Source organism: Vigna umbellata, chromosome 11 (genome assembly GCF_029865625.1).
Source record: "Vigna umbellata cultivar VRB3 chromosome 11, Vumbellata_1.0, whole genome shotgun sequence".
NCBI lineage: Eukaryota > Viridiplantae > Streptophyta > Magnoliopsida > Fabales > Fabaceae > Vigna > Vigna umbellata.
Window position 1 is genome coordinate 23,095,381 of NC_142175.1, and position 24,958 is coordinate 23,120,338.

General features: G+C 30.1%; 1 protein-coding gene across 3 annotated transcripts; it reads left to right on the forward strand.

Moving 5' to 3' along the window:
- The first annotated feature begins 13,762 nt into the window (after positions 1-13,762).
- On the forward strand, positions 13,763-20,488 carry LOC124846506 (homeobox-leucine zipper protein ANTHOCYANINLESS 2-like). Of its 3 annotated transcripts, XM_047323773.2 has the most exons (10): positions 13,763-13,907; positions 14,217-15,030; positions 15,137-15,354; positions 15,581-15,698; positions 15,808-16,491; positions 16,643-16,744; positions 16,843-17,058; positions 18,558-18,732; positions 18,824-19,191; positions 19,666-20,488. In XM_047323773.2, the coding sequence occupies exons 2-10, from the start codon at positions 14,809-14,811 to the stop codon at positions 20,059-20,061; spliced, it is 2,499 nt and encodes an 832-aa protein (XP_047179729.2). In that variant the 5' UTR covers positions 13,763-13,907; positions 14,217-14,808; the 3' UTR covers positions 20,062-20,488. The 3 variants fall into 3 exon arrangements, with proteins under 3 accessions (XP_047179729.2, XP_087957820.1, XP_087957821.1); XM_088101694.1 differs by having other exon boundaries at positions 13,854-15,030; XM_088101695.1 differs by having other exon boundaries at positions 13,857-15,030; positions 15,140-15,354.
- The last annotated feature ends 4,470 nt before the right edge of the window (positions 20,489-24,958 follow it).

Genomic DNA, 24,958 nt, shown 5'->3' on the forward strand with positions numbered 1-24,958 from the left:
AACGTCAAAATGCCAAAAAAATGGACGTCTAAAGTCATTTTTGCACTAGTGCTGATGTCGAAATCTGTTGATATTTCACAAGTACATAATAAATTCAATTACTTATTTTATTGTCTCAAATTTATTTTATAGATTTCATAATGAGTTTCAGATTTTCAATTTCTTAATCACGGTCTAATTAATAATGACCATATATTGATATAAGTTAATAACCATTAAGCTTAATTATTGTTTAAAGTTAATAGTTTGATTCATAGGTCCAACCGCTCTATCTTAAATAGTTTAATTGATATTTTTTTACTAGTCTTAAACAAACAACAATACATTACATTTATCATATGTAAAAGCATTCGTGCTATATATTCTTAGGCATGAAACAAAAGCACATAATTGTGTAGAAAAATTTTGAGTGGTATATATTAATAACAAATAATCCAAAATACTAGTCTCTAATTTTGAAAGAATATAAATTTAATCTTACATATATTAACGGTTGAATAAATGGGTTAATAAATGCTGTGAAAGTTAGGACAAATTAAGCAATGCTTTGACAAGGTTTTAATACCCGTCAACCTAAGAAATTATTTAAGATCAATTAAGTAAGGTAGCTATAGGTATAACAACATTTACTTCTTCATTGCTACTCACCAAACACATCATGTGAAATTTTCAACACATTTAGCGTCCAACTTTAAATTTTCCAAAATAACAAATGGTCTTCTATATATATTTCGTTTGAATTATAAATTAAGAATTTTATATTTATGTTTGAATTATAAATAAAAATTATTTCAACGACTAATTATTCAAATAAATCGAATTAAAAAGTGAAATGGTATTCGATGATTTCAAACTACTCTTTTGCTCAATATATAGATTTAAATCTTGAAATAAAATCATGAAAAGTAAGAATATTCTTTATTTAAATATCTAATTAACAAATAAGTTAATATTTGTTTGAATATAGTAAAAACTTCTTACACTTCTTTAGAAACAAACTTATGACATATATGTTACAAAATAGATATTTATTATTGGATATATAATAATACATGGTTTCATGAGAATTAGGACTAAAGTTTCAAATTTAATATATTTCTGTAGATAATTTTTTAAAATATGAACTACTTAATCTCAAACCTAAGATAATGACATAGAAACTTTAACGTTTTTCTTAACAGTAGAGTTTTTAATAAGCTAAACAAAACTGTAACAGTCTAATTAAATATTAAACACGACCGGAGACAATAATAAACCTATTTATTAAACCAAACATCATTAAATTAAAGAAACCAACATTGATCAAATACTTAAAACTGCAAATCCAAATAACTCTGAATTAATTTAACTTAATTAGTCTGTCTTCTATTTGGCTTGTTTTCTTCCAATCCTTCTCTCGCACTGCGTTTCAATGGTGAAAAAACAGAATCAACGAGATAACACTTCGAGAAGAAATATTAACTTATATAGAAACAAAAAACTGTAAAAATTTTAAAAATAGAAATAAATCAGTCTATGAAGCTTTTTATTGAATTTCTTTTATCAACTTCTCTTGCATTTTTCAATTATCGATGTATAATATTTTTCAGTCATTATTATTTTGTCTTGTCATCTTACATGCATATTTTAATGTCTTAAATAATTTGTGTCATTAAAAAACATAACAACTTAGATAATTGTATATAAATTATTACAATAAAAATTTAATTGAAATTTATAAAAATTTGAAACTTAATTAAATGAATATAAATTTGAAGAGCACAAACAAACAATTGAAAAAATTTAAGAAAATGAATTAAAATAAGAAGTTACAGATGGTGAGTGTTAGTAAAATTATGATGGTTGAAGTATCAAATCAAGAGAGCAGAAGGTCTTCAATTATTCTTTGCTGATCATTATTGTAACACTTATTGGTGCAATACTCTCCACAAGTTGTTCTTGATTTTGATGCACATGAAAAGGTGTTAGTTAGAAAAGTGTTGTCCATATACTGAAGAGGCAGTTGATGCATCAATGGTTGAAAAAACAAAACCCTACTGCACAAGTTTCCTCAAATTCACTTTCTTCAACCCACCCTCATTAACATCTGTTTCTCAGGTTTCTTCCTTTGACCTTTTCATGCCCTAATTAACACTTATCATTATGTTTCTCACATAAAAGGATCACCAATTATGCATTCTTCTCATCATTCCTTTTTACTGTATGTGCCAAATCAAGTTATAATCTTTAAATCCACACATAAACTACACAAACAATACTCATTCATGTCAAAACCACATCTATTTATTATATTCTTACTCCAACACATATCACAGTTTCTTCCAAAAACAATCAATGAAATTACCTTCTCCTCAAACTAGCTTAAAGGGAGAATCTATTTAAAAATATAATAATTAATTATAAAAGTAATTATAAGTCATTATCTACTATATGGAACCAAAACCTTGACAACAATACTCCATCAGTTCTCATTTCATGCATGCTACCCTAACTTTCTAACCCAAACTCTTCCAACTAATCAAAACTTCATTTCATTTCTACATCAAAATAGCATTGAAGATGATTTTCTCTTACTTAAAATGCTTATTACTCTAAACAAAGCTTATGCTTTAAGGCATGAAGATTAAACCACAAAAATCCATAATCCAAAATTGAAGGTACTACTAAGCTAGTAAAATCTTTATCCATAAAATTGCACATGTAATTACATGTATAGATATGCAAATAACCCAATACTGCAACCAACCTAAGAGAAAAAGAAAAAAGTAAAAGACAAATTTGTTCTATACATAAAATTTATCGATAAGTTATCCCTTCCTCTTTGCCGCCATCGGTCACTAGGAAGGACTCAAATCTTAAAAATATAAACAAATTTTTCATGAAACTAAAGAGAAAAAGTGTTTATAACAAATAATGTTTTTTATAATTAAGTGTCTTTAAATCCAATATTTTTTAATGATACCAATTATGTAATTCCACTACAGGAAAAAGTGAAAATTTCCAGTGGAATATTACTAACGACACTTAGGCCCTTGGTAATTCCATGACCAATTTACTTACCGTGGATATGTGACCGTCTATAAGTTACTCGATATTTAATTCCTAAAACTTGAGTTTCTCTCGCACAACTTTCATTCTTCGAAACAAAAAACTATATTTTAGTGCTTCGAACTAGAGAACAGTAGCTTGAGGTGATTGGCGTTTTAGGCTCGTCTTTCAGTAACAAACATCATCTCCGTCATTCGCCCAACCATTCGTAGCACTTCCTCTGGTTGCGCTTTGTTTGGGTTTGAATGATCTTCTTCTTCAATTTAGGGTTCCCCAATTCCCAAACGTAGAGGGTCTCATTCATTGGTGTTAGGGTTCCTTCAGGAGGATAGTTTTGTGGGTCATGGAGGGTTCGTGGGTTCGTGGATTGTTGGTGAGTTAAGCACGGTGTAGGGTTGGTGCGTCTCTGGGCTTCGAACATTAAGTCCTCTTCTTCTGCCCTATTCTATTCTGTCTAAAGCACCAGGTTAGTTAATTGTGTGATTGTCAGTATTATGAATGTTGTGGGTTGCTAATTATTTTAATTTTTTGGTTCTGATTTTGCTTTGAACATTTCAATCTCTATTTATCCTTTTGTAAGACCCAACAAAATTGTATAGCTTGTGCTATTTATTCTAGTTGATAGTGATAAAAAGGAAAGATTGTGTTGAATAGAAGTTGATGATAATAATGTTAAATTTTATTCTGTGATTAAATTATGTTCCTATGATAATGATGTAGTTTATCTTTTTGTTATGGGTTGCATATTAGCTAGTGAAGATACTTGGGGTGAACTTGTATGCGATAGGAGTATAGGGTATATACTCGTTATTATATGTTGCTTAGTTATTTTATCTATTTTTTTAATTGTTTATTTAATTATTATTTGTAATGTTTAAGATAGTATTAATCACTGTTTTCTTGTGTATATGAGATTTAGTTTTTTACCCAGAGTAAAAATAAAAAGAGCAAAATAGAAATCTTATAAACATTTTACTATAAGATAGAAAAATATGATATCATTTTTTATATTTTTATTTTTATTTTTTCAAAAGAAAAAACCTTAATAACACTTAAAAATAACTCACAAGTATATATACTAACTGATTGAAGAATACGAGCGGGGAAATAATTTATGACTGTACTTATTATAGCAGGCATATTGAATGATATATATATATATATATATATATATATATATATATATATATATATATATATATATATATATATATATATATTAAATTTATTCACTCTTGTTAGTTTTGCATCTATTAAACATTTATTTAAAATATGAAATTTTCCATTTTATCATTATTTATAGTCTTGCTTCCACTTTAATTTAATCCTTAAATTTTTAAAATAATTTTAAAGCACTGAAATCCACAAACAACATAAATTTTTTATTATTGTCCTTCGTTCTATTTTCCTTTTAATAAAATTATGGTACCTATCCCAAGTTTGGAATAAATATCATAAGAGCATGAAAATTATTATATGTACACTTGTAAATACTTGTTTTGTATGTTGAGGTGAGTGATTTGATAATAAAAAGGGAGAAATTGAGATTGAAAAGATGGTGAGGATGTTCAAAAAAACACTTTGTTTGTTGTTCTATTTTCCAGTCCTGTAAATAGAAAGGTGCCATTCAGCTATTATTGGTGATCCTTGTTCCTTACCCTGTGCCTATTTTGTCGCTTTCATCCCATCTCTTCTCATCTAAAAATCTAATTTTAAGCTATTCAATAACAATTTTAATCTTTTAAGTTTAGTTTTTTTATTTTATATTTAGTTATTCCATATAAACATCACATAAATTTAATTCTTAAAGATTCAAAGTAAACGGGATATTTTACTTTAAGTAAAGAAAAAACAATAAAATAATCAATATGTAAGAAGAAAGATTCACCATTTTTTTTAAGATTTTAAATTGAATATAATGTTTTAGTCTATACTAATTTTTTTACACTCTTTTGTGTTCATATTTCAGTTTTGAAAAGTGAGTTAAGGATATAACTTGTAAAATTATAAAATGAGATGAGTATCATATTATATAATGTAAGCTTATGTATAGATTCCAACATATTCTTTTTATACTATGTTCATTTTTTAAGGTGAATTTATATATCTAAGGTTATATACAAGTGAACATAATAAATTCAATAAATAATAAATTCTATTATAATAAATTTTAAATAATTTTTATATCATTTTAAAAAGTAAATTTACAAACTTAACTCAATTATATTAAAATTTCTTCATTTTTTATAAAAGAATTATTCTCCAGTCAAACTTCTTCTTAAATAACTCCATATATCATGATAAAAAAAATTTTAAGTTTAATTAAAATTATGAAAAACATATGTTTTCATCTCTAGCTTTAATAATAGTTCATACATAATTCAGACTGAAGTCAAAATGCTTTTTTAATATGTTTTAGCTTTTATTTATATTTTTACTTCTTACAAAAACACTTGTGGAGAAGTCAAAAAGTGTGATGATAGATTGAGTCAACATTAATGGTACTATAATGAAAAGTGGATGACTTTTGATGTGCTAATTTATGTAGAGTGATATATTTTTGTAGAATAACTTAGAATGCATGATAATAATATTATAGAGCATTATGATTTGGATTAGAGAAGGAGAAAATTTGAAAGCCATGTTTCTCTGAGAGCTATTTTTGTCTTCTTTTTTTGGGGCCAAGTAATATGTCGGAACATGAAAGACCAATCAAAATTCAAAAAGTTTGATGGGATCACATGCCTACATTTTCAGTGTGCATGATTGTTTCTGATATTATTATTTTAGATATTTAATAGATGGAAGAAAAAAAAAACTCTTTATAATGTGGTGGGACACACACTGTGATGATGATGATGATCATGATGATGCTGCATTCATGTTTTATTTTTTATTTTTCTTTTCTTCTTCAACAGTTGAAAGAGCTTTTATATTTATTACCATTTATGTTGCAACTCCATTCAACCCTTTCAAATGTAAATTTTACAGCTTCTTTTCTTCATAAATTCTCATTCAATGGTATGAAACATGATTACCTTGATAATTAAATGTGGTTTGTTCTTTATGGATGTTTAATTAATGTTTAAGTGCCATTAGTGGGACAAGCTTTCAATTGTTACTAGAACAAGAAAAATATTGAAAATAAAAGTAGTAAAATTTCTTTAGTTCATGTTAGATCTGTGACTTAAGTTGCATAATGCATATGAGTTCATTGTGATTTAATTTATCTACATTCTGTTACACAATTATTAATAGCTTACAATAATTTCTCATTTTAAGCACTGTTTTGTTCAAAATTAAACTTACAATATTTACTTCAAACATTTTATAATTTACCTTTATAGAATAATTCATGCGAGAAAAAAAACATTATTTTAATGGAATTAGATGAGAGAATATTATTCTTTACCAAAACATGTTTAATTGGAACATTTTAAATTAATTTTAATTTTAAAAACTTAAACATGTCTCATTTTTAATTGTAAATAATTTTATTTAAATTAACTTTTATGATCAATTTATTTTTATATAATAATTCTATTCGTCTTCTCTCCTTCTCTATTGTTTGTATATTAGACTCTTCTACATTTCTTTTTGTTATTATTGTTGAAGCTTCTACTGTTATTTATTGATGTCATTGTTATTGTTTTTGTAATTATCGGTGTTATCATTAATTCCTCCTCCTTCTCATTCTTTTCTTTTTATCTTCTTTAGACTCATTAATTATTTTATAATAAATACTTTATTAAAAATAGAAAAATTGACACCTATTTTATTAAAAAAAAATTAATGTCAAATTTTTTGATGAATTTTAAAAAATTCAATCCATGAATTTATTGACAATATCAATAAATTTTAAAATAATTCAATTATTAATAAATTTACCAATTGATTTTACCAATAAAAAGGTCAATATCCAAAGTAAAAACCTTGAAATTTTACTGACAAAATTTGCTTCTGAATTCATTATCTATAAATACTCACATCAATAATTAAATTTTTTAAATTTATCAATAAAATTCATCCATAAATTTTATATTTTATAAAAAAAATCATCGTTAATTTAGAAATTTATTATAGCATACGTTTTTTACATTATAAGTGTTTGTTTAATTATAAAAAAGTTAGGTAATTTTGGGATGGATAATTTGAAGTATTTTGAGTGTAAAAACTTAGAAAGTGATATTTTAGAATTGGTCGTAAGTTAAAAATAATAAGACTCAATTATTTAATATTAAAGGGTTTTAATATAAATAGTTTTGTTATGAACGAGTTTCATAACTTTAAAATACATTATCTCTCTAAAAACTACTTTTCTAGGATTCTCTTACTTCTCAATAGGAGTTCTTATCCTCTGTTCATCTTATTAAAGAGCTGAGATTGTAAGATTGATCCTGACAACGATCTCTTCAATTTAGACCGATATCTCATATAGAGTAAGTTTTTTTTTCTACTCATTTTATTTGGTTTATTTTGTCTTCCTTTGCATGCAAGTCAGTTATGGATGCATGTGATGTTTGAGTCTTCTATATTTTGTTGATTAGTGGTCCTAACAATGTATCTTGATCATGTTTATATGGTTCGTAAGAGCATATAGGACTTTATATGCTTATGGAATTATTTTAGGCTTTCTATACCGATTTGGTCTTCTATAAGGTAAGGAAAACTAATTACCTTAAATTTTAACTAATAAACATCTTTTAATTATTGATTGTATGTTTGTATGATAGTTGGTTTGTGTAATTGAGATGATTGGTGAAATATGACCTGTTGAGTTGGGTTATGCGAGTTGAATTATCCTTGGTGATCGTATGTTGAATTAGAGGTATGTTGTATATTTGATATGTCATTTGAGGTGATTTGAGTCATTGAATTATGTATAATTTGATGTATAGTTGTTTTGAGCATCTACGGCTAGAGTTAAACTAGTCTTGCAGGCATGGAATGACATAAATATGTAGAATCCCATTTTGAATAAATATGCAGACTCGTTGGGCGAGCTTATTCTCGCTGGACGAAGTCAAAGTCAAAGATTTCACTGAATTGATATTTGTTGGGCGAGTTTATTCTCATTGGGTGAAGTAAAAGTCAGAGAGTTCACTGTCTTGATATTTGATGGACGAGAATATACTCGTTAGGCGACTTTTTGGAGAATTTTAAGTCTGTAAGTTCCAGTTGTTTTCTCGTTGAGCGAACTTATTTGGTCGCTAAGGAAGTGTGTTGTGAGACACTTTTAGCTAAGCGAACATATTTAGTGGTTGAGCGAGTGTACCGTCAGGTACTACTAGTTGAGAAAGTGTACTATCAAGTACTACTAGTCGATCGAGTAGATCTGGTGGCTAAGCGAAAATATCATAATTTTAACTAAGTTTACCTATACCTCTTATGATGTGCTTATTGTATGTAATGTAAATGATGAAACTATGCTTGGTTAATAACATAATTGTGATGAATATGAGTATGTTTGGTATTTATTTCATACATGATATGGTGGATATGGTGCGTGTTATCGGTTATGTGCATGGCATATGTGATGGGTGTAATTTCATGGATCTCATTGAAAAATTCTATTTTTGTGATCTATAGTGTAATGTATTAATGTTGGGGCTTTGAAATGAGAGATGATCTTGACACTCTTAATAACCATCTAGTTTCAAGTAGAGAGGGTGAGGTATGTCGTGAAGAGTAACAATAGGTTATTAGTCTAGTGGTTGTTTCTTGGCCATAGATGTTTAACAGATTAACCTTGGTGTGTGGTTGTTTGATGGGGTGATAGTTTGATGTGGATGAGTTTTTTTACCACACATAAGCGCATATCCCCCAATAGTTTGACATAATAGATGTATTTGGATGATCAAGTATAAAGTGAATGATTGTATGTCTTAGAATTGATTGATTTATTTGTGTTATATGCTTACTTCTACAAAATTGATATATGCTTGATTTTGGTACATTAACTTACCATTTCCTTTTTCTTTGTTCGTCTGTCTGTTTCTTTTTGTTTGCGATTATCAACTTAATAGTGTGAGCAAATGAAGACGTTCCAGTTGATCCAGTGCAAGATGAGAGTGGTATCGAAGCTTAGAAGTAGACAATTTTCGCTTTCAGTTTCATCAGTCTTGGAAATCAGTATTACATTTTTATCTTCAATGTAATAAAACTCTTAGAGGTGTAAGATCCTAATATGTATGTATATTTGATCTTATGGTTATGTATGAGATAATTGTAATAGTCTCATGTATCTTTTGTTTTAGAATTATCTATTATTTTAATCATTTATGTGTAATATCTCTTTTAATAATTATATATATTATTAAAATGAGATATTAGATTTAAAATCATAAATCGATATAAAAAATAATTAATGTTGAGGAAGTGGTAAAGTAAGTTAGAATCCTGAACTTTATATAACATAATAAATACCTTAAATTAGAACAAATTTATATACAATGGTGGTATTGTATGAGACTATGTAACTTTAATACTAGTTGCTGTGAATGGTTTGAAAGGAAAAAGAAAAAGAAAATAGAAGGAATTAAAAAAATTAAGAAATATTTACCTGATCAAAGATCTAATTAAGGATTAAACACTCATCATGCTATTGCTAATATATGTATTATAAACCTTGAAATTTTCACAAAAAAAAATTATAAAATAATTATATTAAACATGATTGATAATTTTTTTAGTAATTGATTATGACTACTATAATAAAATCTAATAGTTATAAGAATGACGACAACAACACTGATTTAATTAAGGATCTCTGTGTAGGTTAAATATAATAAAATAATTGTAATTTTACTGACCTATACATTGAGTATAGGACTAGAGCCTTAAATACTAGTTGTGATAAAAATAAAATAAAATTGATAAATATTTAAGTAAAGTTTCAATAATTTACCAAATCATATATAATACATGTTTTAACATAACATATTTATTTATAAGATGTTCAAGTGTAATAAAATTTAAATATTATCTATTAAAATAATTGTAGATAAAATTGATAGGTGATATTTTAGTTGGAATTATTGAGGCTTACAAATCTACTATTGTGCTATTGTGACTTACATTATTACATAAACAGAAAAAACATCTTTCTGTTAATGATCTACATCTTTATTATTACATATAATTTATTTTATATAAAATTATCTATACTCAATGCAAAGGTGAATAGTAGATTTAATTATAAGGAAAATTCTAACTCCGAATTATATAGATAGAGATGTGAAGAATTTTAAAAAATAAAAATCCGGAAATAAATGTGGGTATCATTAATTTTAAATCAAGCATTAACTAAAATGTAAATATTAACAATATTTATAAATGTGGGTATCATTAATTTTATATCAATCATTAACTACAATGTAAATATTAATAATATTTATAAATGTGGGTATCATTAATTTTAAAGCAAGCATTAACTACAATGTAAATATTAATTAATTATTTATAAATGCGGGTATCATTAATTTTAATCAGCATTAATTATAATGAAAATGTTAATTAAATATTTATCATCTTTCAAATTTTGATTCATTAAAACATATATTTTGGAAATTTAATTCTATGAACATGGTGCGTATAGGCTAGCAAAGGGTTGCAATGAATGAGAGGGAGTTACTTTTATTATTTATTGAATAGGTAAACTATAGTAATAAGACATAATGATATATGATAAAAAATTTAAGATATTTATTGATCATTAAAAAATAATATATTTTAGTTTTGAAAATATTAAACATTAATTAAAAAGTGTGAGTGCTGTAAATTATTTAATTAAATGAAAGTTAATAAATAAAAAGTGATATGATAATATGAAACTCATACATCACACAATGGCTTTTTCAATAAAAATACTTAATAAAAATTATTATTAAGTAATATGTACATTAATCAACGTTTAAAAAGAATTAAGGTGACTAAAATTTTTAATTTGTCTTAAATTTAATTTGAGTATTTTAAATTGAGCTTTTATTCATTTGTTTTGTTTATTAAATATTCAAAATTTGTTTATTTTTCAATTAAATATTTTTTTTATTAATTAATTTATGTAGTTATTATCTCGTTTCGTTATCTTTATTATTTATCTTAATGCGTTAAAAAACGTTAAATTTGCAATTAATATAAAGTGATGTTGTAATTAATATTACACAGTAAATGATGTTTATTGAAAACATTTAGGACGAGAAGATATTATTTTCAACATTAAACTTTGTTCATTTGAACCAATGAATTTGGTGGAGATTGATTGAATGAATTTGAAGGTAAAACTTTTTTGTTGTTTATTTGAGTGGATTTGGAAGTAAGTGAAAGTGGATTTGGAAGTAAATTTTTTTAATCTGTCACATCAATCAAATCTTTTATTAATTCTTACCAACTTTATTCCAAATCCACTCTTGCTTACCTCCAAATCCACTCAAATAAATAACAAAAAATTTACTTTCAAATTCTCTCAAATTCATTGAATCATTCTTTCCCAAATCTATTCGAGTAAACAAAGCCTAAGAGTGATAATAACTATAATCTTTTAATCATTGTAAGTGATAACAAAAAAGTTGTCGAGAACCAGTATGTATTATTATCCAACTTATACGTCAAATCATTTATTATTTTATATTAATTATAATATCCTGTTATATTAATTAACTATAAAACTTTAGATTTCACAATAAATATATATGAACAAGTAAAATTATTTTATATTAACTATTTTGCAATACACAAATAAGCAAAATGACTAAAAAACAAGGAAAAAAACATATATTCCAGTTAAAAAAAATTAAAGAGCAAATATTCAATTCAAAATTTTAAAATTTTTAACTATTCATTAAATATATTTTTTTAATAAAATTTAAATTAAAAACATATAATAAACTTAAAATTTAATATTAAACCTAAAATTAATCACTCACATTGTTAATCCATTTAATGAATTTAAAACTCTCTTTAGATATATTAATGACTTCAAAATATATAATAAAAATAAATAAAAAAATTATATATATATATATATATATATATAAAGAAATTATGTTATTATGTAATCTAATGATTAGTATTTTAAAGTAATATTCACTTTATAAACACTTATACTCATCCTATTTATAAAAATCTCAACTCTCTTACTAATTTTAACGTCGTAAAGTCTTTTGGAAGGGAATTTCCTCTCTCAACATTAGAAGATTTGATTTCAGTCATCAAGAATATTTCACCTATTGCTAGGATTTTGCCACATGTCTACAAATATGCGTTCAAGATCTATGTTTTAAAGCCGACCTTAAATGTATAGTGATTGATTCTAATGATGTCACTTGACGGACTTGGGATATAACAGTGGTACCAATAATGGAACATTCGGTCCTCAAGCCTTCGTCAAGAACATTCAGTCATTTCTTTTATACATCGATTAATGAACTTATATTTCTACCACATCTAATCGTGTCACATTTCCTAGGAATAGATATCAACGCAGTTTAAATGTTTCTTTATTCTTTCACAATTCTGATCCCAAGTTTGTTGACCTAAACTCTTTTTACCATATCCAACATTTAGAAGTCGAGATTAAACATAATTTAAATATATTTTTCTTCTTTCATCTCTTTTAAAGATAAAGTTATGATAGAATTTTTCACTCCAAAAATGATAATATTTTAAATATATAATAATCACTCCTAACAATCTCTCTAGAAATTAAATTCAGAACAAATTCAAATTAATTTTTTTAATGTAACGAATTTAAATATAAGTTTCAATCCGTTTTACTTTTTTCTTAATAGCCCAACTGACAAAGGATGCTATGAAATTTTAAGAGTTGGTGGGCCACGAGATTACTTCTTCAAATCCCAAATAAATTCATTTTCCTTCAATTTAAAAATCAGTATTCTTAGTAACCGTAATTTGGAAACTGTTTACTTTAATTTGTTTATAAATGCAATTAAATGTTTAGCTCATATGATTAATGATCCCAAGTTACTTTTTCAAACCGATTTCTATTTTGTATTTCTTTTATCACTAAAACGGCTTTGTTCATTCATTTTCATTATTTAGCCAGATGACTTTAACTACAACATTAATTCTTTTCATAATTACCCAAATAAAAAAAATAAAACTTTAACTTAAAAAGAAGAAAGAAATTCAAACTTACATTAACAGTTATAGAAAAAATATATATTTTTTTCTAATATGATGAGAATTGATTCGAGATTCATTAAAATGGAAAAAAAATAAACGAAATAATTGTTTAGCTCATATGATTAATGATCCCAAGTTACTTTTTCAAACCCATTTCTCTTTTGTATTTCTTTTATCACTAAAACGCTTTGTTCATTCATTTTTATTATTTAGCCAATAACTTAAACTACAACATCAATTCTTTTCATAATTACCCAAATAAAAAAAATAAACCTTTAACTGAAAAAGAAGAAAGGAATTCAAACTTAGATTAAAAGTTATAGAAAAAATATATATTTTTTCTAATTTTATAAGAAAAAAAAAAAGAAAGAAAGGAAGGGAGAAAAGTGTAAAAAGTGGTGTGATTTTTGTCTTCTAAGGAGTGATTAAAGCAAGCTTAGTCCAATTATTGAGAATCCCTAGGACGGTTTGTGAAGAAAGGTTGAGATTTGTGTGAAAGAGTCCTATCCTATGGATCTCATACCCAAACACACACAAACACCATAGGACCCTATCATCATCATTCTATAACTTGGTTTACTTTCTTCTCCACAAAAGCTCATCAAAAAGGCACTTTGCAATTTTCACAGTCACTCACAGGCTTTCTGGGGATACTGTGCAAATACCATCAGCCATCACAGTAAGAGTCAACCGACCCTTTTTGGATCCATCTATTTGTAAGGCTTCCAATAGTCCACACGTTACGTTTTATCTTCACCTTTTTCCTCTCTCTCTCTCTCTCATCATTCTCTGTACAATCTATAACCATTTTCATTTTCTTCAATCTTTCACCCTTTTCCTTAGCATAATAGTGTCATACTGTTATTCTATTACAAAAGTCAAACACAAAGCTTTTGATTAAAACCAGAGTGTCACTTTTTAAGAGCCTTCATAGATTAAATATAAACATGTTACTTGATTAAAACTATAATTAAAAACTGCATCTTTTTTTTTTTTTATTTTGTTTTCTGTCTTTTTCCTTTTAGGCTTTACAAGAGTCAAGCATGCAGAGAATGAGGCACACACACGCAAAGACAGTAGGGTTCTTATATCCCTTTTCCATTTAACCCCAAGCCAATGGATTGAAGCTATAATTCAACTGTGTCTGTGCCACAAAGTGCCACTCTCAAAGGGTCACTACTAAGAGAGGAATAGAGAAAGAAGAAGGAGGCTGCTGTAATAGCATAAGGGTTTCTAGGCTTCCTTTCTTTCTCTACAAATAATAGAAGAAAAGAAAAAGACAGCATTTTTTTTTTCTTTCTGCTACAGAGAGAAAGCTGAGACATTGGGGTTTTATCCTTTTGTCTCCTCTATCTCTCTGTCTCTATTCTTTCCCCCTTTACCTTGAAAAGTTTCTTCTTTGATCACTCTCCCAGAGTATATAAGTCTCTTTCTGACCGTCCCACTTCATCTTTTGAGTCTTTCTTGAGTTTCAAAATTCTGGGGTAGCTAATTGACGCCTGAATTCTCACTGATGAAGCAATTCGATGCTTAAGAAGAAGTGAGTTCAAGGGGTTTCAGGGTAAAATTTTTAGGCTTGTTGGGGTACTTCTGTTGAAGAGAAAAGTGGCTTCTTTGATGAGTTTTGGGGGTTTTCTTGAAAACAAATCAGGTAGTGGCGCAGCCAGACACGACCTTTCGGATATTCCTTACAACAACGTTACCACCACCACCCATACCAACACCAACGAAGACGATAGAATGCCCTTTGGTGCAATCTCTCAGCCACGCCTGGTGACCACCACCACTCCAACCCTGGCCAAATCCATGTTCAACTCCCCAGGACTATCTCTGGCACTTGTGAGAGATCTTGTTACTTTACTTTAAAAACTAACGTGTTGGTACCATGTTGTACTGTGTTTCCTTATTTCTTTTCCTTTCTTGTTTGCAAAAAATGAAACAAAAGCAGCAAACCAATATAGATGGACAAGATGTGAATAGAATGGTCGAAAATAGCTTCGAACCAAACGGTTTGCGAAGAAGCAGAGAAGAAGAACATGAAAGCAGATCTGGCAGCGACAACATCGACGGCGCTTCCGGCGATGAACAAGATGCCGCCGACAACCCTCCCAGGAAAAAACGCTATCACCGACACACCCCTCAGCAGATACAAGAACTCGAAGCGTATTTTCATTTTCATTTTCATTTTCATTTCACCATTCAATCCTTCTATTCTTCTTATTCTTCTTCTTCTTCACTCTTATGCATACTAACATGCAATTCTATAAGCCTAATGGTTATAACCTTGGTTCCAAAACAGTTTCTTACTTCCTAAACACGTTGTACGTGTATGTTATTTGTGATTTGAATGGTGGATGATTTTTTTTGAATTTTTTTTAATGGGGTTCAGGTTGTTCAAGGAGTGTCCTCATCCAGATGAGAAGCAAAGACTCGAACTTAGCAAGAGACTGTGCTTGGAAACTCGACAGGTGAAGTTTTGGTTCCAAAACCGGAGAACCCAAATGAAGGTGTGGCACGCTTCAAACTCTCACAAAGTCACTTTCACACTCCTTTTCTTCCTTTTTGAGGTTTCTGATGCAGTTTGAAACTTTTTCTTCTTACGTACGGTTGTACCAGACTCAGTTGGAGCGGCACGAGAACACTTTGCTAAGGCAAGAGAACGACAAGCTGAGAGCGGAGAACATGTCTATCAGGGACGCAATGAGGAACCCCATGTGCTCCAATTGCGGTGGCCCTGCCATCATCGGCGAGATTTCGCTGGAGGAGCAGCACCTTCGGATTGAGAACGCCCGGTTGAAGGACGAGCTCGATCGCGTGTGTGCACTCACGGGCAAGTTTCTGGGTCGCCCCGTTTCTTCGTTACCGAATTCAAGTTTGGAGCTTGGCGTTGGGGGGAACGGATTTGGTGGAATGAGCATAGGCACTACATTGCCTTTGGGACAAGATTTTGGAATGGGAATGTCGATGTCTGTGTCTAACAACCCTTTGGCTATGGTGTCTCCCACTAGTACCCGACCAACTTCTGTTGTGGCTGGGTTTGATAGGTCCATGGAAAGGTCCATGTTTCTTGAGCTTGCTTTGGCTGCCATGGATGAGTTGGTGAAGATGGCTCAAACTGGGGAGCCTCTTTGGGTGAGGAATGTTGAAGGTGGGAGGGAAATCATGAACCATGAGGAGTACGCGAGAACCTTCACTCCTTGTATTGGTTTGAGACCAAATGGGTTTGTGTCCGAAGCCTCTAGGGAAAATGGCATGGTCATCATTAACAGTTTGGCACTTGTTGAGACTCTCATGGACGCGGTAAGCCAATTGAAATTTCATCTCACTAAACTCCAATTTTAATTAGAAAATAGTGTGTGAAGCACGTAAAACTTGGCCTAAACTTAGAAAATGGTGAAATGCTGAAAATGCACCTAGAAATGCATGACTGAATTGCATTTTGCCTCAACAGAATCGATGGGCAGAAATGTTTCCTTGTATCATTGCAAGAACCTCCACTACTGAGGTGATATCTAACGGGATAAATGGATCAAGAAATGGAGCACTTCAATTAGTAAGTTTGGTTTATGTTGTTTCAAGTTCTTTTTAATTTCTTGGTGAAGGGAAATGGGGTGTGATTTTGGTTTCTGACCCTTTAAATCTGGTGCTCAGATGCATGCCGAACTTCAAGTTCTTTCGCCTTTGGTTCCTGTTCGTGAGGTCAATTTCCTAAGGTTTTGCAAGCAGCACGCAGAAGGGGTTTGGGCAGTGGTCGATGTGTCCATAGATAGCATCAGAGAAAGTTCAGGAGCACCATCCACTTTTGTCAACTGTAGGAGGCTTCCTTCTGGTTGTGTTGTGCAAGACATGCCCAATGGTTACTCCAAGGTAAACTGAAACACTCTTTCTAGTTTTTAGTGTGGGATGATTCTATTCTAACTCCTACTCCCTAGTACAAAAGAGTAATGATTATACTACTATATCCTCCTTAGCATAAAAGGGTTAGAAGAAAGGAGGGTTTTTTACAATAATTGACTGCAAAAATATTATTATGTGCTTTTCTTCAGAATCTTAATCTTTGAGGACTGCAAAAATGATTTATATTCCTCCATGGAAACTATTGATCCCATGCAGCCACTGTTATTACCAAAATATACACTAGTATTTAATAGCTTTCATTTTTATATTGAATTTATTATGACTTCCGAAGTGGGTATCTTTCCCTTTGGTTTTTAATCACATTTGTTCATGGAAGTTACTGGTCGTTGGAGCCAAGTACAGAATATTCAAGAGAAACAAAACACCATGCCAAGGAATCACGGGGCTTTGCTTTTCGAAGCTTTTTATGAGCTCCTGTTTCGAAGTAACTTGGCTAGTCTAGTGACTACTCTCTATATAACTATTCTGTCAGTGATGATTTTCGCACAAAATTCATTTCATTTTTTCCAAAAGTTTACATAATATCATTGCAGCAGAGTCGGATCTCAATTTAACAATTATATTCCAATGTGGAGTTTTCAACGTTTGATCTTCAATCCCATAGACTCCTTTGACAAAATAATCGATTTATAAATATCTCAACTATCAATAAAGTACTAAAGGTATTTTAATCGAAACATGCACACATCAGCTGATAATTTTTTAATCTATGCATAGATTCCTCATAAGATAACAGTGTTAGTTTTGGAATAGAGAGTATTTCCTGTGTGGTATAAAATCCAAATCAATCCATTAATTTATTCACAAAAATCTCCATCACTTAAATTTATGCCATCTTGAAGACATTAATAAGATATCCATTTGTATGAAATCGGCCATATGATCTTGCACGCACTTTCTGATTCTATAAAAAATACATATGATGTTTCTATTCCAATCTTTGACACCACACAATAAGTATCTTGTAGCATTATTTAATTCACGAGATCGAATGTGGCCTAGTTCCAGACCTATGATCGGATAGGGCTGTTACATATAATATTGAATGAAAACCCTTGGAGTAAAAAATCAGAGACTGAGTACTTTGTCTGTTTCCTCTGAGTTTTTGTTTGGTTGTAAATCTCGATGCTCACAGTACCCCATTGCTCCTGTAAATACTGCATCTTGACTTTATATAGTACCAATATTTTATGTACTTGTCGAGGTCCATGAGAGATACCTATGTCTGTTGCTGAGCCCAGTCTTCAGGCTTTTCTAAGATTTGCTTTTACACATTTTTTTATATACTGTCGCCATAAACAAACATACATACATAACCTTATTATATTATGCATACACTTCAATTAGTCAACATGATGAACTTAATTAATTAATTAAGAGAACAGTGGTTTTGAAATATTTTGTGACATGCATGAATTTTGACATGGTTGGTTGCATGTGGCTTGAAGGTGACATGGGTGGAGCACGCAGAATACGATGAGAGCCAAATTCACCAGGTTTATAGACCATCGTTGAACTCAGGCATGGGGTTCGGTGCTCAGCGTTGGGTGGCTACCCTTCAACGGCAATGCGAGTGTCTTGCGATCTTAATGTCCTCAGCAGCACCCTCTCGAGACCATTCAGGTATTTTGATATGGGCATTCTAAAAGATCAATATTTTTTTACATGACAAATGTTTTGTTGTTAAGATTCATGATTTTGATGGTGGGTGCAGCAATAACGGCAGGGGGGAGGCGGAGCATGGTGAAGCTGGCGCAGCGAATGACCAACAACTTCTGCGCCGGAGTGTGTGCCTCCACGGTGCACAAGTGGAACAAGCTCAACCCCGGGAACGTGGATGAGGACGTGAGGGTGATGACAAGGAAGAGCGTGGATGATCCCGGCGAGCCGCCGGGGATTGTGCTGAGCGCCGCCACCTCCGTTTGGCTCCCGGTGTCGCCGCAGAGGCTCTTTGACTTCCTTCGGGACGAGCGCCTCCGAAGCGAGTGGGACATACTCTCCAACGGCGGGCCCATGCAGGAGATGGCCCACATCGCCAAGGGCCAAGACCACGGCAACTGCGTCTCTCTCCTCCGAGCCAGTGTATGCTTCTTCTCACTCCTATCATCTTCGTTACAAAGATTTTTTTTTTTTCGTGATTTTAGATCTGTGAATGCTTTTGCGATAATTTCTTTGTTAGGGCATGCAAAGTTTGTGTTAATGTTTTTGTTTTCATTAGTGTTTGGATTGGAAATGGCGTTGGTTGTCGTTTAGTTTTTGGATGAGAGCTGCTGTAACTTTGAGAAGGACAACGATGGAAGTTTTGGAAGTATCAATGGAGGCAGATTTTGATGAATCACTAAAATAAAAAAAAAGTCAAAATATAAGATGGGTGTTTCTGACTTCTTGTTTTTTATTCAATTTTAAAAAAATAAACATGAAAATTTTAAAAAGTGAAAATAAAAAATTTAGATTCAGGTTTGACCAGCCTCTGGAAAATGACAACACACTAGTTATATTATTTCACTTTGAACTGAGTTTTATTTAATTAGTGTTTTTTTTCTTCTTGTGTTGCAGGCCATAAACTCCAGCCAGAGCAGCATGCTGATACTACAGGAGACATGCATAGACGAGGCAGGGTCGCTTGTGGTGTACGCGCCGGTGGATATCCCGGCCATGCATGTCGTCATGAACGGTGGTGATTCAGCTTATGTGGCACTGTTGCCATCGGGATTTGCTATTGTTCCTGATGGGCCCGGGTCTCGTGGGTCACAGAATGGACCTACTGCCGCAACAAACGGTGGTGATAATGGTGTGGCACGCGTGAGTGGGTCCCTTTTAACCGTTGCGTTTCAGATCCTTGTGAATAGTCTTCCTACAGCCAAGCTCACAGTAGAGTCCGTGGAAACCGTGAACAACCTCATATCATGCACCGTTCAAAAAATCAAAGCTGCTCTGCACTGCGAAAGTTAACCATCACCATCACGTGATCGATCGAGTCATTGTCATCCCTAAGTCACGTGAGTGTGTTTTTTTTTTTCTTTTTCCTAATTTGTTGAGATTTTGAAGGTTTAGACATTGAAACATGTAATGGGTGGGGGCGCGTGTGAATGACGGATGGTTGTTTGAGTCAAGAACGAACCGCGCATGGAAAAAAAGAAAAAGCTCCTTGCATGGTGATAAGGATCCGAAACTGGTAGGACGAGGTTCCTTAGCACAAGGCAAGGGTCGTGGTTCGGGTATTGACTCGGGTCGACCTTTTGTTTGCTCGAGTAGAAGAAAGAATAGAGAATGGAAAAACAGAAACATAAAAATAAAAGGTTTTGTTAGTATTTATTAGTTAAAATATTATTGTGGAGTTTTTAGATTGATGTATGGCATGGAAAAGTTTTTCCTTGAATATCGATTGGTAGGATATATTTTAATCCATGATTTTGGTTAATATTGGGAAATCAGTTTTTAAGTATTTTTATTTTATAAATATTTTTATAATATGTGATGAGATAAATAGGTATAAAAATGGTGGTGGAGGAGAGTGAGGGTGTCTGGTATGCATTAAATGAATGTGCAGAAGGTGTTGGAGGAAGCGTTGGCATCATTAAATGCAAAGGTTATGACATTTTGTTGATTCATCCAATAACCATCTTACACGACCACCTTAGTTAGGAGCATTATCTGACAGTGAAACAACAGTGGGGATTTTCAAGATAACGCCGTTTTGGCACCATCATCCACCCGTTTGATTTGATGTTAATCCGTTACCACTGTGCCTACCATACCATCGTCATCATACATACTACTGCCTATACCTGTACCTTTCCCTTTCCCTATTTCATTTCTAGTTAACTTTCTCCCATCATTTCAATACAGACTTAATAGTTTTTTTTTTTAAATTTAAATATTACTTTTTTTATTCAGTTTTTATTTTATTTGAAAAATTAATATCATCTATTTAAATTAGTGTTGGTATTATTGGAAAAATAATTGCATCAGTAATTTTAGATTTCTTTAATTTTCACTCTTTTTGTTTTTACCTATCTTTACAATTGTCTTAGGTAAAAACAGCAAATAAAAATAAAGAAGTGGAGTCTACCAAATATGATTAAAATATTATTATTTTAGAGTGTTAAATGAGTGTAATAAATTATATTGAATAAACTTTTCAAATAATGGTCTAAAAATCATATTAATTGTTTCAATATAATGTTTATGTTCTCAAATCAAGTTTTTTTTATTAAATAATATTGTTAATGTGTGTCGACATAGTGTACGATTTTGAATTTAGAATGTTATAATTTTGTTCATCTTAAATAATTAGAATAATATATATTTAAATTATTATTGTTTCAACTTCTAAACTATGGAAGTCTATTAAGTATACCTAAACAATTATAATCTTTTAATAAATTATATGATACAAGATTCTTTGAGTTTAATAACTAGTCTTCTTTTTTAATCTAAATATATATACAACAATAATAAACAAATATAAATCATCCATAGAACTATTTTAAGAATCTAAACCCATAATGAAAAATAGAGACATGCAATGAGAGTTTGAGGTAAGGCATTGAAATCAATCATCCTTTTTGCCTGTATTGGAAAATGACATGTGATTAAAAGCTCATCCCTTTTTGTCTGTATCAGAAAATGACATGTGATTAAAATCTCACCCCTATCTTATTTTTTAATTTTGTTTTCTACAACCAACCTTTTTTAATTAGAGAAACAACAAAAGGAAAAAATATTATTTAACTTGCATAAGAAGAGTGTAAATTAAATCAATAACAGGAAAATATATATTAATTTTGGTGTAGGTTTGCATGAATGGTTCTATGAATAAGATTGATTGATTAAGGTATAATTCAATCAAAGGTGCAAGTATTTTTAAATAAAAGGAAATTATTTTATCACTATTAACTAGAGTTTTTTTTTTATTTAACAATAAATGATGAGTTCAACAATTATATATTGTATTCTTAACCCAATAATTGCTAGAAGAGGAATTGTCACAGTAATTATTAAGGAAAGAAGATTGTTGTTATATTTATTAGATGAGTTAAACTATTTCTATTTCTAGTAGTAAACAATTTATTCAATACATTTAACATTAAATATACATATTTAAAATTGTATGTACAAATTATATTTAAATTAGAGAAAGAAAGAGGTTTTATTTAAAGTCAAACTGGATAAAGCCAATGCTATGATAACAGAACAATTGAAAGTGAAAAAACAAAAAAATAACTTTCAGAAGCTTTCACTATTTGATTGTATGCAGTCAACTAAATTTTAAATATTTAATGGAATAATTAAATAAATGAAAATTGAAAAGCAAAATAGTAAAATATACTTTCAAAAAAGTTTAGTCATAAAATTTATAAAATAGTAATAATTAAGTATAAAATGTACAACATGAATATCTTTTATTAGTAGGAAAGATATTAATAACACATTATGGGACATACAATTATGACACTGTTGTTTGGCTACTCTTATGACTAAGGTTGACAAATGTTGCTTAATGATACCATATATAGAGTTATAATAATCATTACAAAGGAAGTGTTCAAGAAATTAACATAGAATAGAGGTATACAATAGTGTGAATTGGTTCTAACATACAAATAGAGAGAGAAAGTATTGTTATTCTATCATAAATATATATACTTTAAATATTTAAATGAAATGCTATCCTAATTGATTGGATTTAAATATGATGTAGACCACACACATGCAACTTATCTTCCTCAATTAATGTCACAAAATTTTAAAAATTGCATTTATATAAACAATAATTTTCTTCTCAAAGAAAAAAACAAACACACTAATTTAAAACCCATTTCACAATAAATAGATGATGACCTCATTGAAAGATTTTCACATACAATATTAATGTGATAAATAAAAAAACCTTTAATAATAAAAATTATATCAATTTTAAACGTTTTAGACTTAAATCCGTTAAAATAACACCATTAAAATCAATTGTTATATATGATTATTTATAAAGTATGATAATAATCGTCCGTGCGTGAATAAGGGAATTTTAAAAATTTAAACATGATGAAATATTATCTATTTTTAAATTTAAAACTTTTTCTCATTTGGTTCAAATCCCATAAAAACAAGGGGATTTTAAATATTTTAACATGAGATTAAAATTTGTAAGAAGTGGTAAAATAGAATATGATATGACTTAAGTTATTGAAAGTAGAAGAAGATTTGATTTTGGGGTTTTTAATTAGAGCCTTTGAATGTAAATGTTGAAAGAAAGGATGAATAGAGGGGATATTGTGGTATATAGTTTGGAAGAATATGAAATGGTCACTGTGTTGTGAACAGTGTGAAGTTTGGAAGATTAGAATGATTTGGGAAGTTGGAAAGCGAGTGAAGAAATTGAGATGTTCCATGTGTGTATGATATTTGGTAATAATGTGAAGAATGGATATGAGTGTATATGTTAACAGTGAGGATGAATGTGTGGGTAAAAAGCTCTTTTGGCCACTTCTAGTGCACCTACGCATGCAACTTTCAATTGCTTTCAATCAATGCCAATATTATTGCAGACATTTCACCACAATCCTTCCAACATTTCATTCTATGCCTCTCCCCATCAAGCTTCAATTCAACCAAACTTTTCTGACCATGTGTCACAAGGTATACATATATACAATCTCACCCATTTCAAAATATACATCTACTTACCACTACTAATAATAAACCATATATATGCTCAATGTCACAACTCCACCCTTTCATTCATTATTAGTGCATACCACTTTGGATTTTATAGCTCAATCAAACAATTGACTGAACTTGGGTTATGTACATGTATTGTACCTCATGATAGTTTTTCCATGATTCACCTTTTTCTCTTTTTCATGCATCAACATTGTTGTAAGTCTCATTAACGAGGTGACGTTACAATGAAGTAGTAGTTTATTAGAAAGAAAGTAGAGTTACCTATTGTTTATGATATATTGGTGTCAAATTTTTGTTCACGATTTTCCTAATAAAAAATCCAACAAAATGTTGTAGTGAACATGAATTTAACATACGAGTCTCACAAAAAGTTTAATATAAATGTATTCTATTTAGTGTTGTCAAAACAGGTCACCTGACCCGATCTAATCTGATCTGACCTACCACAGATTGACTACTAGTTCTATTATAATAAAAATGACAATGTAAATTGTGGAGAAATATCAAAATGAAAAAACTCTAACTTAAAAAATAAATTATTAAAATAAATTAGTTTGTGAACTAATAATAAGTGTTGAATCCAAGTATTAGTATTAGAATCAAAATCAACAAACAAAATTGACTTCTAGTATAACAATTATGGAGAAAAGGATTATTGTAGATAACATAAATTGTCCGATTAGGGGTATGACATAAGTCAAATGATTGATATTATGCATAAAGAAAGGGGGATGGATACACGTGAGGTGTGATGGATGAAATCCCAATACTAGGTGTGGACGAAGGTAATAAAGTCAAGAAAATGAAAGGATATGAGAAAGAAGGAATGGCAAATTTGCTTGCTTTAGGACATTATCTTATGGGCCTCTTTCTTGCTATATTGGATGAGCTACCTCACCATCCTTTCTTTCTCATTCTCCTTTGTGTTATGATCTTCTTTCTAACACATGGCCATGGGTCCCATCATTCCCCACACCCTTCAAACATTATGTCAAGACAATGATGCCAACATTTGGAGCTATTAGAAGGGATTAGAAAACTACAACTTAGACATTATTAGCTTCCTCTCTATCTTCAAAACCCTTTTGCAAAATGTCAATGTGAACTATGAGCTCACTTTGATGGGATTGTCCAAAAACTACCACTTCAAAGCTTTATCCATTCA